Here is an 18333-nt window from a genome sequence, read left to right on the forward strand (position 1 = left end):
TTTTTTCTGCTTGTCAGTCTCACATAGAGAGGTCTGGTTAGTTTAGACTTGGTAGCTGAGTTGGACAGAAAGGCGTCAGGTCAGAAATGGTGCAGATCTTAGTTTCATTTGCCCCAAAAGTTACTACACATAGTAAATCTACCTGGCCAGGACTCCCTCACTCAGAAATCACCTGTACCATTTTTTGACAAGATTGTGAATGGGACCTTTCTCTAATTCGCATGAGTGACACAGAGTTGCTCTATTCTGTTTGATGAGTTATTTTGAATGGATATTGGAGGGAGAAATGAGTCAAAACTACTGGCTTTTGTTAACATTTTGTTACCAGAAGTTGAATGTAAAGTTTACTAAGAATAAAGAAAGTTAACACATAAATGTTTTAGGTAAAAATATAGTAAATATTTCTATCCTTTGGGGATGAGGGAGACTTTCTAAGCATTAAACCAAAGGCATAAAACATAAAGGAAAAGATTGATGGATCTGACCACATTAAAAATGTAGAATTTTGGCTGGGCATGGCGGCTCATGCCTGTAATCCCAGCACTTTGGGAGGCTGAGGCGGGTGGATCAGCTGAGGTCAGGAGTTCGAGAGCAGCCTGACCAACATGTTGAAACCTTGTCTCTACTAAAAATACAAAATTAGCCAGGTGTGGTGGCTCATGCCTGTAATCCCAACTACTTGGGAGGCTGAGGTAGGAGAATCGCTTGAGCCTGGGAGATGGAGGTTGCAGTGAGCCGAAATTGTGCTATTGCACTCCAACCTGGGCAACAAGGGTGAAACTCCATCTCAGAGAAAAAAAAAAGTAGAATTCCTGGAAGATAAAAATCAACATTACAGATGTTGAAAAGGAAAGGCCAAACTAGAGAAAACATTTGCCACAAGATACAATAGCATTAGTATAATTAATATGACTAAAAAGCTTTTATTATTATTATTTTTTGAGATGGAATCTCACTCTGTTGCCCAGGCTGGAGTGCAGTGGCACAATCTCAGCTCACTGCAATCTCCGCCTCCTGGGTTCACGCTATTCTCCTGCCTCAGCCACCGGAGTAGCTGGGACTACAGGCGCCCGCCACCACGCCCGGCTAATTTTTTTGTATTTTTAGTAGAGACGGGGTTTCACCATGTTAGCCAGGATGGTCTCGATCTCCTGACCTCGTGATCCACCTGCCTTGGCCTCCCAAAGTGCTGGGATTACAGGTGTGAGCCATTGTGCCCGGCCGACTAAAAAGCTTTTAAAAATTGATAAGAAAATGTAGACCTACAACAGAAAAATGGGCTAAGGACATGAAGAATTAATTAACCAAAGAAGTAATACTAATGGCCATGAAACATGTGGGAAGATGTTTAATGTGGTAAAAACAAATGCAAATTAAAACAGCGTAATAATGCTATTTCTCATCTATTCATCTGGCAGGATCATTAAGAGTGGTAATACTCAGCATAGGTTAGGGTATGGAGGAAATGGCATATTTACACGCTGTAGTTGGGACTGCAAAAATTTCCATTATTTATCTACGGGATAATTTGGCAATACATATAAAAAGCTTTAAAACATGACACACTTCAATGCAGAAATTTTAATTATCTAATTTTGATCTTAAGTAAATAAATATATGCAAAAAGTTTTAACCATTAACATGTTGATCACAGAGATATTTAGAATAACAGAAGATAAGAAAGAACATATTGTCCTAACAACAGTCTGATCCTATTTTTGAAACACGTTTATGAATTCCCAGTGTTATCTTGATTAGTAAGAATATGGGTATTTTTCACTTTTTAAATGAATCTGAGTTTTCCGATTTTTTCCTCAATAACATTAAAATGTATAACATGTTTATATATAAACACATATACTGTTGGACTTTATTTACTAACATTTTATTAATAATTTTTACATCTATTCTTTTTTGTTTGTTTGTTTCCCGAGACAGAGTCTCACTTTGTCGCCAGGCTGGAGTGCAGTGGCACGATCTCAGCTCACTGCAGCTTCTGCCTCCCGGGTTCCAGCAATTCTCCTGCCTCAGCCTCCCAAGTAGCTGGAAATACAGGCATGTGCCACCACGCCCAGCTAATTTTGTACTTGTAGTAGAGATGGGGTTTCTCCGTGTTGGGCAGGCTGGTCTCGAACTCCTGATCTCAGGTGATCCACCCGCCTCGGCATCCCAAAGTGCTGGGATAACAGGCGTGGGCCACCGTGGCCGGCCTGTATCTATTCTTGTAGGCGATGTTGGTTTGTTGTTTTGGTGTTTGTGCCATCTTCATCAGGTTTGATAACAGCGTTAAGGCAATTTCATAAAGTGAATTTGGATGCTTTCATTTTGTTTCTGTGCTCTGAAACACTTTAAATAGCAGAAGAATTATCTGTTCTTTGAAGCTTTGAAAGTGCTTCCCATAAAACCATATGGGCCTGGCTACTTTGGGGAGTGTTGTTCCTTGAAAAGTTTTCCAAGTTTTTTCCGTGTTCCTGGTCCCCTCATGCTTCCTACCTATTTTTGAAAAACCTGTAGCAGGCGGGGCACGGTGGCTCATGCCTATAATCTCAGCACTTTGGGAGGCAGAGGCGGGCAGATCACCTGAGGTCAGGAGTTTGAAAACAGCCTGGCCAACATGGTGAAACTCCATCTTTACTAAAAATACAAAAATTATCTGGGCGTGGTGGTAGGCGCCTGTAATTCCAGCTACTCAGGGAGGCTGAGGCACGAGAATAGCTTGAACCCAGGAGGTGGAGGTTGCAGTGAGCCGAGATTACACCCCTGCACTCCAGCCTGGGAGACAGAGCAAGACTCCATCTCAAAAAAAAAAAAAAGAAACACTTGTAGCAGTTCATATTCTCCAAGCAAATTAAGAGCTTACTTTAAAATAAGTAAACATAAGATTGCAAAAGTATTCTTATACTTTTTTTTGCATCTGTGATTAAATCCTTTTTCTTGTTTCTAAAGTTGTGTGTTTTTCTTCCTTTTGCCTTTCTGTCTATTCATTTTATCTATCTCTTTGAAATAACCAGTCCTGAAATTAATAGATCAATTACACCCTTAATTTATTCTAAGGTCTGTATTGGGCCTGCTGTACAAGTGTTCCTCTGGAGCCCAAGAAAGAAGACAAGCAACTATCGGGGGAAAGTTTTTTCTTATGGCAGTGGTAAATGTGCCAGAAGACCAGAGCAAAATGTACAAAGCCTCTTAATGCACAGCTTGGAAGTGGCATACATCGCTTCCACCCACAGGCCATTAGCCAAAGAAGTCTCTTGGTCAAGTCCTAAGTTATTAAATGGGAAAATACACTCTGCCTATGATGAGACCATGCAAAGGTATATTAAGGGAAGGCTGAAAATTGGAGTTAATGACATCTATTAATACCATGCCCAAAGATGGGAACATCTATCATCCTATTTAAAAAATATTTTGGACTAACAGATATACTTTAATGGTGCAAGTCAAGTTTGATACCTGCAAGTATAAAGGTGATTGGAATCTGTAATATCCTTTAGTTGTATTGTAGCACTGAATGTTGTTTCAACATATCAAATACTGTAAGGCATAGGTGTATCTTCTCCAACAGCAATTTATTGAGCAAATAGACTGGCCAGTTAATTCCCCAAAACATATTACTTAGAGATTTTGTACTATAAACCCCCATATAGTAGATAAGAAAAGAGTGTCCTGGAGAAGTCCAGCAAGATGATTGGCCGTAATTAGAATGAGCTCGAGCTTCCTGTTCTGCTTTCTCTCTTCTGTGGACCCTACACAGTCATATGATGTATAGGATGTTTCAGTCAACAAAGAACTGCATATACAACAGTGGTCCCATAAGGTTATAACACTGTATTTTTAGTGTACTTTTTCTATGTTTAGATGTGTTCAGATAACACAAACACTTATCATTGTGTTACAATTGCCTACACTATTCAGTACAGTGACATGCTATACAGGTTTGTAGCCTAGGAGCAGTAGGCTATACCCTATAACCTAGATGTGCAGTAGGCTATACCATCTAGGTCTGTGTAAGTACTTTCTTTTTTTTTGAAATGGAGTCTCGCTCTGTCACCTAGGCTGGAGTGCAGTTGCGCGATCTCAGCTCACTACAAACTCCTCCTCCTGGGTTCAAGCGATTCTCCTGCCTCAGCCTCCCGAGTAGCTGGGATTATAGGCGCCCACCACCCCACCTAGCTAAATTTTGTATTTCTAGTAGAGACGGGTTTTCACCATGTTGGCCAGGCTGGTTTCGAACTCCTGACCTCAGGTGATCCACCTGCCTTGGCCTCCCAAAGTGCTGGAATTACAGGCGTGAGCCACCACGCCTGGCTGTGTAAGTACTTTCTATGATGTTTGTGCAACAACGAAATCACCTAATAATGTATTTCTCAGAACGTATCCCTGTCGTTAAGTGACACATGAGGTTATTCTGAATTCTGTTCTGTAGACCAGCCCTGTCCAATTGAGCTTTCTATGATGATGAAAATGTTATTTTACATTGTCTGCTACAGCAGCCACTAACCACATGTAGTTATTGGGCACTTGAAATGAAAAACTGAGATTTTTGTTTTATTTAACCTAATTTAAAATAATATTTAAGTAACCACATGTAGCTAATGATTCCCATGTTGGCCAGGTAGCTGTAGTGAATGCTTGCTCTCAGAGTAGAGGTTAAAACCATTCTAATTCGGGGGCTTCTAAATGGAGTATCAGATTTCTAAGGAAACATATCTCAGACAAATAGTACTACAACGTTGCTGAAGCAAGTAAGAAGCCCATATATTGTTGGCCAAAGCAAGTGACAAGGTCAAAGTCAAGGTCAACAGGAGCAGGGAAATGTAATCTTCCCATAGGTCAAAGCTAGGTATATAAGACATAGAAACTTCTTTCTTCTTTTCTCCTCTTCTTCCTCCTCTTCTTTCCCCTTCCCACCCTCCTTCCTCACCTCCTCTTCTTCTTTTGCAAATACATTTAAATTTTATATTAAGTCTATTCTTCTAGGTGGCAAAAATTAAGTTTTAGGCAATTCCATCTTCATTCCCCGTCTTGGCCAATGCTGCCTCCTCCTCCTGATCGTCATCTTTGATCCCAATAGCTTTCACATCCAGCTCTTTCAGGTACATTTGTATATCCTCACAGCACACATGCAGACACCAAATCATTGCACATGGCTTGGGTGCAGGGAGCTCTGGGGCTGCCACTGGCCTGTGGTATGGGTACCTGAGACACTTCATGTAGATGTCTTACTGGTCCTGTGTCTTAGAAGGCAGAGGATCTCTGCAAGCTTGGCCATGCCTAGCCTTCACTCCAGGAGTGGTGTACAGTTTCTCCACTGTGCTCAGATGCCCCAAAACGATATGATATATCTGTCTCCAGTCTGTCTGCCCCCAACCTAATTGTTGACCATGGGGAAAAGCAAGGTGCGTGCCACTTTCTCAGAGAAACCCACTGTAGCAGTCAGCTTAGACTCAATTATGTTACAGCAACAAACAATCCCCAAACCTCTGATTTAAAACAGCAAAGATACCTTTTTTCACTCCAGCTGGAGGGCCACATCACTGTTCCACAGCATCCCCTAACTGGTTCATTGCCAGTATTAAGAAGAAGATGGCAGGATCACAAAATGACTCCTAAAACTTCTGCCCTCAGAAGAAGCATAAAAGTCACTTCTGTGCATATTCATTGTTCAAAGAAAATCACATGACCGATCTTTACCTCAACAGTAAGGTAAAATAGAATCCTTCCCACAGGGATTGGCAGTGAAATTTTTTGGGCATTAATGGTATCTGCACAAGCATCATCTACTTTTCTTCTCTCTTTCTCTCCCGCTTTCCAGTCCCCATCACCATCTTCAACATCTCACAGCCTGTAGGTTCTTTATTTAGACTAAGCAGGATGATACATGCTTTATAATCTACTATTTCTGACATAGACTATTAAAGCTCCAAAGCCTGTATTCTGGAAACTCAAAACTCTTTTCTTGAAGAACTCTATTCTGTCACATTTCTGAAGCTCTTGTTTCTGCACTATTATCCCTTCCCCGGGGTAGAAAGCAGAAAATGCACTAGCTGCTTCCTGAGTGGAGGAGGCATTCAAAGGAAGACAGAAAATATGTGGAGAAGCCACAAGTTAATAAAACATTATTGGACCACACTCTGGCAGGGGAGGCTGCCAAAGGGATTTCCCCTTGGAACGGAAAAATCTTGGGATTGAAGGCAGGGGCTGGCATGATATTGGAGTTGTCTACCAGAGTTCTTGAGGATTAGTGCTGACAAGTAGAACTTTCTGAGAGGATAGGAATGTTCTTTATCTGTGCTGTCCAATACAGTAGCCTTTAGCCACATGTGGCTCTTAAGCACTTCGAATGTGACTTGGGTGACTGAGGAACTAAATTCTGTTTTTATTTTATTTTATTTTTATTATACTTTAAGTTCTGGGATATGTGTGCAGAACGTGCAGGTTTGTTACATAGGTATACACGTGCCATGGTGGTTTGCTGCATCCATCAACCCATCATCTACATTAGGTATATCTTCTAATGCTATCCCTCCCCTAACCCCCACCCGCGACAGGCCCCGGTGTGTGATGTTCTCCTCCCTGTGTCCATGTTTTCTTTTTGTTCAACTCCCACTTATGAGTGAGAACATGCGGTGTTTGGTTTTCTGTTCCTGTGTTATTTTGCTGAGAATGATGGTTTACAGCTTCATCCATGTCCCTGCAAAGGACATGAACTCATCCTTTTTTATAGCTGTATCCATGTCCCTGCAAAGGACATGAACTCACCGTTTTTTATGGCTGCATGGTATTCCATGGTGAATATGCACCACATTTTTTAAATCCAGTCTATCATTGATGAGCATTAGGGTTGTTTCCAAGTCTTTGCTATTGTGAACAGTGCCACAATAAACATACACGTGCGTGTGTCTTTATAGTGGTATGATTTATAATCTTTTGGGTATATACCTAGTAATGGGATTGCTGGGTCAGATGGTATTTCTAGTTCTAGATCCTTGAGGAATTGCCACACTGTCTTCCACAATGGTTGAACTAATTACACTCCCACCAACAGTGCAAAAGCGAGGAACTAAATTTTGAACTTTAATTAACTTAAATTTCAACAACCACATGTGGCTAGGGGATACTATATTCAACGGTGCAGTGCTAGAAGTTACCAGAGATAGTGTTGCTAAAAGTCATACAGTGACCTTAATGTCTTACTGTTTATACACATAAAAAGCATGTTGTACTTTGCTTTTTTAAAAATCTCAAAATGGAAATAATTCCACTTAATATAGACATCATATTGACATTATAGGTACAACATAGTTGGTTAAAAGCAAATAATGCCTTCGTTTATTCACTGGCTGGAGTTGTCTGACCTAATAAGCAGAGGCTAAATTCACAATTAATTAAAGATTTCATGTTCATTCAGCCAAGACATGCCTCAAACCATTTTTTGTTCAGCTGGCCAGCAAGATACTTAGAGCCATATTTAGGACATCTTGCAACTATAATCAACATATGCAAAATATCCCATTTCGAAGAAGATCCTTCCTTTATAAGATTAGTAATTCTGTTGTATGAATAAGATTTTTCTCTATTATGCTAAGTACAATCATTTTGTAGTAAATGAATATGGCAATGTACTATATGAAAATTTATATGTAATTTGATTATTGGTAATTTAACAAATAGTTCTCTTACTGAAGATCAGGCAGCACATTTCTTTATTTAGGGATGAGGAAACAGAGGTTTGGAGAGGTTAAGCTGTTTTCCTAAGGTTATATAACAGGTATGTGGAATTCTGACGCAGGAACTCCTATCTGTTTAATCCAAAGTGCCTCACACCCAACAATACTGCTCTTACTTGATATATTATGATAAAACCTTGATATGTAATGATAAAACCTAACTACAATCACCAATCTTTTTCTTTCTTTTTTTCTTTCTTTCTTTCTTTCTTTTTTTTTCAGATGGAGTCTAGTTCTGTCACCCAGGCTGGAGTGCAATGGCACGATCTCCACTCACTGCAACCTCCACCTCCCGGGTTCAAGCTATTCTCCTGCCTCAGCCTCCCAAGTAGCTGGGATTAGAGGTGCCCGCCACCACGCCCAGTTAATTTTTGTATCTTTAGTAGAGACAGGGTTTCACTGTGTTGGCCAGGCTGGTCTTGAACTCCTGACCTCGTGATCCACCCTCCTCGGCCTCCCAAACTGCTGGCATTACAAGCGTGAGCCACCGCGCCCGGCTTACCTATCTTTTTCTAAGGATAGAGACCAAAGAAGCCACAACCCCTTTCAAGGGGTCAACTGACGCCAATGGGATGCCGTGGTGCAGGACACTCGGGGGAGGGGGGGGTGCTACAGCTGATGCCCCTTGGTCTCCTGGTGGTGGAAGGGAAATGGGACTAGATACGAGACTGGCATCTAAGCCATACAAAAAAGCTGTCTCAGACAGGTTGGGCCAGTAAGCACAATGTCACTATCTATATTGGCTTCTGGTTACCTAATGGGTTTGGTTTGGTAAAAATTAAGAATCAGACTTCTGGGATGCAAGCTATGCCTGTTCAAAATCTGCTGTCAGCCCCTGTGTTTCAAGCTTAACCTTGAACCTCATCATTAATCAGGTGACCTTAGACCGTTTTATCAGCCACGTATCTGCTAGCATAAATCTCCCTTCTGTGAATTCAGAACACTGATGCCTGACATTCACTAAAAATACGATGAGAGACAGATGCTCACTTTCTTTATTTGCTGTTGTATTCTTGGTCCCACTTTGCCATTTTTAAAACAGGAAAACGTTTCCCTTACTCGAACGCTAAAGTGCAAAGCTGCTGGTGACGCTGCCTTCTCCCACCTCCGCACTCAACTGTCCTTGCAAACTTTGGACAGAGGAAAGGTAGGCACGGGGCGCGAAACTACAAGTCCCGGCATGCACGGCGTTCTCCGCACAGGCGCACGGGGACCGCCCGGCCAGCCGGCCGGCCAGCCTGCGGAGACTCCCGGGTCCCCGCGCCGGACTGGGACTGGAGGCAGGCAGCCCGGGCGGAGCGGGCCGGTGCCGAGGACGGCCCCGGGCATTGCTCTGCCCCGGGCATTGCGCGGCGCGCGTGAGGGGGATGCGGCAGGAGGCGGCGCGGCGGGAGGAGGAGTAGGCGGCAGTGCCCTCGGGAGGGAGCTGCGCGCGGGCCAGACGGCTGCTGGAGGCTCCGCAGTGCTGCCGCCGTCGCCCGGGAGGCTCCGCTCGGGAGCCATGTAACCCTGCGGCGGGCTCCGGGCTGCTCCGTCCTTCCCCAGCTCCCGGGCTAGCGCGGCAGCGGGGCCACGATGAAGAAGCAGTTCAATCGCATGCGCCAGCTGGCCAACCAGACGGTGGGCAGGTAGGTCACCCGCGGGCACCGGTGCCGGTGCGTGCCCGCGAGGCTGCATCCGCCGGGGCGCGCAGGTGATGGAGCCCGCCCGGCCTCCTGTCCTCCTTGCTTCTGTCCCTTCCACTGCACCAGCTCCCTCCAGGCGCCGCTCGCAGGCGCGACCCCTCCTCCCTGAACTTCCCAGACCCCGGAGCCCTTCTCACTCGCCGCCTTCTGCTCCGGGCTCCGGTTGCCAAGCGCCAAGTGTGACGCATCCTTTACCTGCGTCCCCGGCTGCCCCTTCGCTTCGTCCTCCCTGCCTTTCCCCGGGACTCCCTTCTCCCTCTGGCCGCGTATCTTCCTGGAAACAGGTGTTTGCTCTGATTGTGCTGGAGGCAGCGGAACCGCAGTCGGTCTCCGGAGATCTCTTCCCTTCCCTCCCCTGCGCCGAGTTCAGGGCTGCTCCCGGGTCCAGGGAAAGTGCTGGGCCTGGTCGGCCTGCCCCTCCCGCCGTGTTTGTTTTCAGGGACTATGACTGTACGAGATTCTGGATCACTTTCCTGGCCGGGTTTCTTAAGGCGTTTGGTGGGGGGAAAGGGTGAGGGGTGGGAGAGGAAAGAAGGTGCTGGTGGAATGGCGTTACTGCCTGCTTGATGTTAGGACTGATTTCAGTGGAGGGAGGGAGGCTGCAAAAAGGAGGCCCAAGTCCTCGGGAAGATGAGATAAGCAGAGAATCGCAGCCAGGTAGGGGAGGGGGACAGAGGCCCCACAGTCAGAAGAGTCAGGCCCCGGGAAGCTGCAAGACCCCGCCTGCTGCCATCACGGTGAAAATGGGCTACATCTGGACTCCAGGAGCGGCTCTGCAGGGTGCCAACATCTATTAAGGTTACATAAAAATCCTGGTGGGTCGCTCCCAAGACTAGACATTCTTTGAACACAGGATCGTTAGGTAGAAGGGATTTTTCCTGGAACCCCTACTCCTGGGGAGGGATTTCCGTTGCTGCGGTGGCAAAGGAATTCAGGTGTGCAGTTCTAAAGCAATCAGAAAGCAAAGAATCCAGCCTTGGGTGCAGTTCAAATGCAAGCTCAACACATCGAGGGCTCTCCACTAGGTTTACCGAGAAACCGAATACCTTTCTTGGGTGGGAAGTGGAGCCTGAACTGGCACCTGGTAGGATGGGGGTGGGGACATCCCTGGGGAATAGGGGACATCTGAACTCCCGTCTAAGCATACTGCCCTAGTTACAGTGGGCATTTGAGGGCAGGGGATGCGGTGGCTTCTTATGCTTCCAGGGACTCCAGATGGTTTCCAAGTAACAATGTCTAAAATTGACTTGGATTCATTTTTTCTTCCCAAACACATGTGCTTTAACATGAGGGGGAATTTATGAATAGCAGAGTCAGATTAGCCCAGATTTCTGGCATGATATTGCCACAGATATAGCCTCACGTGGACTGCCTTTTGATGTGTTGGATGCCGAGATAGTGTTTCCTGGTATTCGTTGTTTAGCAGATGACAGTCAAGACGACCCGTCTTTCATGTCTTGGCTTCTTCATCACCCTGCAGGCGGACTTTGGCCATCACCTCAGACAAGCCAAGTGACCAGGAGGCCCCTGACACTAGACTTGGGTTGCTGGTTTCTCTTGGTCTTGGGGTTTCAGTGCCGTGCTAGAATCTAAATGTTCAGAACATGTTTATACCTCCTCCCTGGCTTTCCTGAAACACAATTCTTCTTTTTTTCAGGACCTGTTTTTAAATGGGGGAGATTTTTGCGCCATGGCATCATGTCTTATTTTTCAGCCTCATCCATGGGGGGAATGCAAAATGGTGAGGGGAGGTTGGATTTCAGAAAAAGTGGTCTTAGGTGTTGAGAGCACGTTCTTGGAAGTCCAAGCAGCTGGTTACCAAGAGGTTCTTTCCTCTTCTTTGTTGGGACTCTGGTGGATGTTGGCATATGGATGAATTCTGCCTTTCTCCGTTGGTAGCCATTGTGTTGTGCACTGGGCCAGGTGAGGGCCAGCCTGTATCGCTTTTGATGAAATCCAGAGCAAGCCTTTTAAAGCAAAAACCAGTTCATGTTACCTTGCTGCTGAAAAGCTTCCAGCGACATCTTATTGTGCTTAGCATCTCATATCTTGCCAGGGTTCTGCAGGACCATCCTTGGTTGGCCTTTTTTCTTAACTCTTTTTCTCCCCATTCTCATCTCTTCCACTCTCTCCACATTCATGGAGCTCTAGCCATGTGGCCTTTCTTGCCCCAAACACACTGAGCTCATATCCACCTTGAGGATTTTGTTTTTACTGTTTTCCCCTTTTTTTTTTTTTTTGCTTGGCCGAGAATGTGCTCCTTCCAAGTAGCTTTTTCTCATCATTTCAATCTTGGTTCCAAGGCCTTCAAGAGGCCCTTCCTCCCCTAGTTACCTCCAGCTCATCATTTTTTCATTTCTGGACAGCACTCGTCACTGATTGAAACGCTTTTATTTTTTATTTTCTTGTCTGTCTGCTTCCAGCAGAATATATTGATTGCTGTTGTATGCCTGTGTAGGTAGTGCAATGCCGTTTAGACTACTGACTCTCAGTCGATGTTTATTGCCAAGATTAAAACGGTTTACCCCAGGGTCCATGAGGGTCAGCGAGAGGGGCAGCATCTCCTCTATTATTGAGAATGTTTTGGGTCATGATCCTATGAGTATTGGAGTAAAAGAGCCCGCGGTTGCTTGTTAATTTCTTAAATCAGTAGAAGCAAATAGGGTTGGAATTTGGACTTTAGGTGTGCAGTTATAAAGCACTTGATTTTTATCCTTGTATTTTTCTAAAGTTTTCCTCTTTCCAAGGGAGGACTAAGAGGACTTGAAAGTCCTTCCTCACGGCTTGCCTTCCCTAAGTTGCAGGTTCTGGAGTTCTGAATATAAAACTTCAAGTCATTTTAACAATGTAGGAGTTGCCCTACTTAAACATACTCTGCTGGGTTACTAGTACTTTCTCTTGAAGTGCTCACATCCAAGGCATATTAAGGGCGTCAGCAACTATGAAAAGATTTGATAAAACCCATTGTATTTAACTGAGAAAAGTTTCAGCCCCTCCTTGGTCTGTTTCCTTAGTCTGCACGTGTTCCTTCTGCTTTGAACTTTCCCCTTTCTGTCCCTTCACTTCAATCCGTCCTTTGGGAAGCACTCCCTGGCCACTGTGTGCCTCATGGTTAGGAGCACAGGCTTCCCACTGGGAAAGGTTTAGTTTGTTGCTGACTATGGAATCCTGAGCTTAATTCTCTGCACATTAATTTTCTTACTTGCAAAATGGGAGTAATAAGGATTGCACTGTGGTAATGTGGTAACCGCAGTGATAACATAGATAACCTGTGAAAAGTACCTAGCAGTGCTCAGCACTAGGAAATGCTTAATAAATAGTAGCTACAAGTATCTCTGGGCAAATGTTATGACTGTTACTGAATTATATGCACTATGGCATATGTACCTTTATTAGATGTCTACCATGTGCCAGACACTGCTCTGGTTCAGGGAGTATTGCAGTACAGGGGAAACAAAATTCCTGTTCGCCTGGAACCTGCATTCTAGGCCGGGTGCAGTGGCTCACGCCTGTAGTCCCAGCACTTTGGGAGGCCAAGGAGGGTGGATCACCTGAGGTCAGGAGTTCGAGACCAGCCTGACCAACATGGCGAAACCCCGTCTCTACTAAAAATACAAAAATTAGCTGGGCATGGTGGCGGGCGCCTGTAATCCCAGCTACGGGGGAGGCTGAGGCGGGAGAATCGCTTGAACCCGGGAGGTGGAGGTTGCAGTGAGCCAAGATTGCGCCACTGTACTCCAGCCTGGGTGACAGAGTGAGACTCCATCTCACAAAAAAAAAAAAAAAAAGGAACCTGCATTCTAAAAGCATGCTATGGTTATAATGGCTCACTTGTGTTATAATTTTTATCTTTCGTCATTTACTTTCCCCACTAGACTTTAAACTCTTTGGAGGCAGGGACAACTGCCTGCCCTAATGCTGCCCTGTATAGAAGGTCCTCTGTCACTCTTTGGCAATGGAATGAGTAAGTGAACAAAAGATCCATGTGCTATAGATAGGGGAGTCTTTTGAAGTAGTTCAAAGATGGGGAAAGCTCCTGATACCATGTTTCTTTAACGTTGTGATGGTGGTCAGAGGAGACAGGAACAGCTGCACTGCTGGGCATTGGAAGGACAGAGCAAGATTTAAGGGAGAATTTGGTTCTTGCCTGATTGATGGCAGCATTTTTCTTTTTACCTTCAAGAGAGTCTAGTAGTTGCTGGAGTGAGAAGCATACCGAAAGGCATAGAGTATTTTTCTTGGGAGTGACATTTGCTTGGTGTTGGGTGGAGGAAAGCCCTGAGCTAAAATTTGGCACCCATGAGACCCACTAAGAGAAAGAAAAGGAAAGAAGTAATGGTACCTTGATTTGGTGGGGAGGACGTTTTTTTTCCAGTCTGCACAGTGGGTTCACAGTGGCCCCATCCTCAGAGGGCTGTCACGAGGTTGGAGGGAGCCTGGTCCACTGAAGTGCTCAACAAATGGTTGAGGTGGTTCGTTGTCGCTGAACACCCATTCATGTCTTCCAAAAATAATGTTGGCCTCCTAGGTAGAAAAGGATTCTTAGAAACGATTTCAACAGCTACTGTCCAGTGATGGTCCAAGTGGGGCTTGTCCTCTTGTTTAAAATGAGTGATGTTCAAAGTGTCTGGGAGTAGGTGAGGAACTGTGGGTGTGTGGGAAGGAGAAGGCTGGTTGGGTCGGGTTGAATTGTGTGGATTTAGACGCTATGAGTTGGGGAGTGAAGACAAAGTTTTGTCTCTGGTGCCCTGTTTTCTATTCCTTGACTGCTTTGCGTACATTGCAAAGCAGGCTTGGTTTCTGGTGCACAGCTTTGCAAGTATCATTGCTGCTGTGCAGCTCTTGGAATTCAGCTGCAGAGGCCCAGGCATTAGCCAGTGGTGGGGAGCCTGGGAACTGGATGCTGAGGCTGCGGCAGCCTCTAGGAGCGCTGGTGCTGCAGACATTTTTGTATGGGCCAAAGCTGCCAAAGTCAGTGAGGATCTTTTCCTTGAAGGTTTCTCTGAGACATTGCCCTGCCTTGTAGTAGGCCTTCTAAGAGCCATGACCCAATCAATAGGACATTAGAGGAAAATCAGAACCAATTCCAAATTTGGCTTTGGACTGCTTTGTTCCTTCCCTTCTATTTCCCTTACTGCGAGTTAGACCTGCCAGACCAACACAGGCCCTGCCATGGGCTTCCTGTTAGCCCAGCAGGGCTGGGTGGACCCAAACCCGTCCCCCAAGGAGCGCTGTGCACATTGAATGGGTCTCAGAGCAAAGTTTTTCATTAGAGTTTTATGGAAGCCCAGGCCTTACTGCCTGTTCTGCTGTATATATGTGAGAGATAACAGAGTGTACTAACCCACTGATTACTGGGTTAGCAAATCTGGAGAGAATATTCTTTGCTCTTATCTTCTAAGATCCTTACTGTGTGGGTCTGCTGGGTTTCACCTTCTGCTGAGCTGCTGTCAGCAGTCAGCCTGAAGCTGTCTAGATTTCCTGCAGAATTCCGTTATCCCAGACCTGCAAGTCATCGTGAGGAAGCCATGCTCTTAAATAGCAATTAATCATTTTCCTTCCCATTTTGTCTCCATCAAAGAAATTTATCAAGGATTTTTTTTTTTTTTAATGATGGCATTAAGGACCATTTTTTTTTTTCTCTAGAGAAAGTGAATCAGTAGCCATACGAATATACCGGTAATTTATGGTCATTCCTTTTAGAGAGGATTAGTAAGTATCCCTTTTATTAATAATCAAGAGCAGATTATTTCAAATGCTATTTGATAAAGACAGCAAATAATAAAATTATGCTTCAGCTCTGTGTGGATGTAGTTGTAGGTCAGGCAGGAGGTTGGGGGGAGAGTCAGAGAGTCAGGCCTCTTCCCTCGGGCGTGGGGCATCCAATTGAGCTGGCACCTGGAACTCCACCGCCTTTGGGAAGCTTGTGGCTGTCTAGCAATTTCAAACTCTTCTTTCTGTCCAGGAAGCAGATGTTTTGCTTTCATTTTCCAACTTTAGAGCTTATTTTTAGAATAAATGTTTATTTTCCCACAGAATTCAATTTACTTTTTTTAACCTTCATTTTAGTTATATAAGTAATATTTGTTTATGGTAGAAAAATCATAAACTTATGGATGGGCTAAAAGGAAAAAAAAATCACCTATAATCTCATTACCCAGAGACCATAGTTAATATTTTGGATATAGTCTTTCAGTTTTTGAGAAGTATATATATATATATTCTTTAAAAAGAGTACAGACCATACTCTGTACACTGTTTTGTAACCTGTTTTTTTTCCTTCATATTGCATCTTGGATATGATCCCATGTTAATAACTGTTAATCCCCAGCATAATTTTTCAAGGCTATACAGTATTCCACTGTAGTTAACTTATTTTCTTTTGCTACTCACTTAGCAAATATTTCTCATGAATTTAGCTTCTTAGGATGAAGTCTTAGAAATGTAATTGCTGGGTCAAAGAATATGTGGATTTTTAAGACTGTGAGTGTGTATATTATACACATATACATACACACTACTTTCACTGCAGCCTTGAACTCCTGTGCTCAAGTGATCCTCCATCCTCAGCCTCCCTAAGTGCTGGGATTACAGGTGTGCAATGCCATAGCTGGCCCCACCTCTTTTATTTTCTAGTGAGGCTGAACTTTTTTTTTTTTTTTTTTTTGAGATGGAGTCTCACTCTGTTACCCAGCCTGGAGTGCAGTGGCATGATCTCGGCTTACTGCAAGCTCTGCCTCCTGGATTCATGCCATTGTACTGCCTCAGCCTCCCGAGTAGCTGGGACTACAGGCGCCCGCCACCACACCTGGCTAATTTTTTTTTTTTTTTTTGAATTTTTAGTGGAGACAGGGTTTCACCATGTTAGCCAGGATGGTCTCAATCTCCTGACCTTGTGATCTGCCCGCCTCGGCCTCCCAAAGTGCTGGGATTACAGGTGTAAGCCACTGCGCCTGGCCTTGAGGCTGAACATTTTTAAAGTTCTCTTGACGTTAGTTGCCTTTTCTAAATTGCCTGCATTTGTCTTTGCCCCATTTTTCTAAAGTCATGTTCACAATTGTTTTCTTATTGATGTTAAGGTAATTTTCAATATATTAAGCATATGTATGCTTTGTCATATGCCACACACATCTCCCTACAGGTTTTAAAAATTTTTGTTGTATGTCTCTTTTTTCTTTTGGCCATGTATAAATTTAACATTTTGTGATCTTAAGTCTGTCTATTTGTGGTTTGTTCTTCAGTGTTATGTTTGGGGATACTTTGCCCAGACGCAGATGATATAAATATGCATACATTTTTATTACTGTTTATAATAATTACATTTTACCTTTAGATCTCTAATATGTCAGTCATTGATTTTGATGTATGACATGGCTTAGGTATAATACGCTTTTTAAAATTGATTACCCTGCTATTGAATAGTGTAATTCATACCCACCATATTGAAATATCATCATCATTATGTACTAAAAAATTTCATCTACTTTTATCTTTTTCTGTGATTTCTAGTTTGTTTTTTATTGTCTGTTGGCTCTGGCAGGAATTTAAGACGGACTCAGCTACCCAGATAAGCAGTGGTGGGTTAATCCTTATCATGAGACCCCATCCATTGGGTGGGAGTGGAGTCAGGCTGAACTCCTCAGCTCAGCTTCAACCTGGGCCGTTCCTGGGTCTTTAGAGCTCAACAGCCTTTGCCTAATGATCATGCTGTGTCTTAACCACAGTTAACCTCCAAATTGCTCTATTATGAAAGAAAGCTGATCAGTTTTCTTGACTGTGCTCATTTGTTTATTGTCTCTCAGTATTACTTTTTAAAAGTGTATGTTAAGATGGAGAAAAATGGGCATTTTTACAATATTGAGTATAATGAGAATTCTTCTCATCTGGGAATAGGGCATGTTTATTCCAATCTATTTATAATCCTATAAAGTAGTTTTTGTCCATTTTACTCCTATACAATTTTGCTTTTACTTATAGGTAATTTGTCAGTGTTGTTACTGTAGCTTCAGTGATTTGAATCTTTTGTTAAATTATATATTTTTTCTTACTCTTTGTTGCTGGAATGTAGCAAAGTTGTTGATTTTTATGTAATTATCTTAACAGCTGCCTTCATGAACTATCTCATTACTTTTAAATACTTTTTTTTTAAAAATTGAGTCTGTAGGATTTTCCAGGTAGACAATCATATCTTCTGCAAATAATAATTTTGTATTTTCCTCTCTGGTGGTTTATACTTATTTTATTTTCTCACCTAATTGCATTGTCTAGGACTTATAGAACAGTGTTAAAATATCGTGGCAATATGTGGGCATTCATGTCTTATTAACCTCAATTAAAATACATGATGATTGGTTTGAGATATTTTGTTTTTTAATTGTTACATATTGCATAATTTTATTTTACTTTGAGGTTTTCTTTGACATCAAAGTTAAATTTGATTTATCATAGCATTTGTGGATAATCACAATGTGTTTTTTTCTTTGATTTTGATATCACTCAATAATTTATTCCATATATATTTATTGGAAACTTTTCTGTTCCAGGCATCATTGATACATCAGTGATAGAGTCAGTATCCATGAGGAGCTTGTGTTTTGGATGTTTGAACCTCAATAGATTTTCTAATATTGAGCTCTCCTTGCTTTCCTGTAGTTAATCTTGACTATGGTGTGTTCATATTTTTCGATACTGCTTGATTTAATTTATTATTTAGGATGTTGGCATTCAACATTCATAAATGAAAGCATTTGATTTTTTTCCCCCATATCTGTCATGTTTTAATTGTGTAAAATGAGTTGTTCAATGTTCTTTTTGTTCCTATAGAATGGTAAGATGGAGAAGTACTCATTCTTTGAAGAGAAAAACAACTTTCCAAGGGTGTTTTCTGGATGTAGTTCTTTGACAGTTTTCCAGATTTC

General features: G+C 43.1%; 1 protein-coding gene and 1 long non-coding RNA gene across 3 annotated transcripts in view; one reads left to right on the forward strand and one right to left on the reverse strand.

The window, feature by feature from the left end:
- Positions 1–9780, reverse strand: part of LOC129051014 (uncharacterized) — a 30178-nt gene extending 20398 nt beyond the window's left edge. Inside the window, exon 1 of the long non-coding RNA XR_008514969.1 lies at positions 9611–9780. This is a non-coding gene — a long non-coding RNA (uncharacterized LOC129051014). The remainder of the gene's footprint in view (positions 1–9610) is intronic.
- ARHGAP44 (Rho GTPase activating protein 44) overlaps positions 8956–18333 on the forward strand; it is a 207132-nt gene continuing 197754 nt past the window's right edge. For both annotated transcript variants that reach the window (XM_054535471.2, XM_054535472.1), the window contains exon 1: positions 8956–9358. In XM_054535471.2, coding sequence (XP_054391446.1) covers positions 9306–9358 — 53 coding nt within the window. In that variant the 5' untranslated portion in view covers positions 8956–9305. The remainder of the gene's footprint in view (positions 9359–18333) is intronic.

This window comes from Pongo abelii, chromosome 19 (genome assembly GCF_028885655.2).
Source record: "Pongo abelii isolate AG06213 chromosome 19, NHGRI_mPonAbe1-v2.0_pri, whole genome shotgun sequence".
Lineage (NCBI taxonomy): Eukaryota > Metazoa > Chordata > Mammalia > Primates > Hominidae > Pongo > Pongo abelii.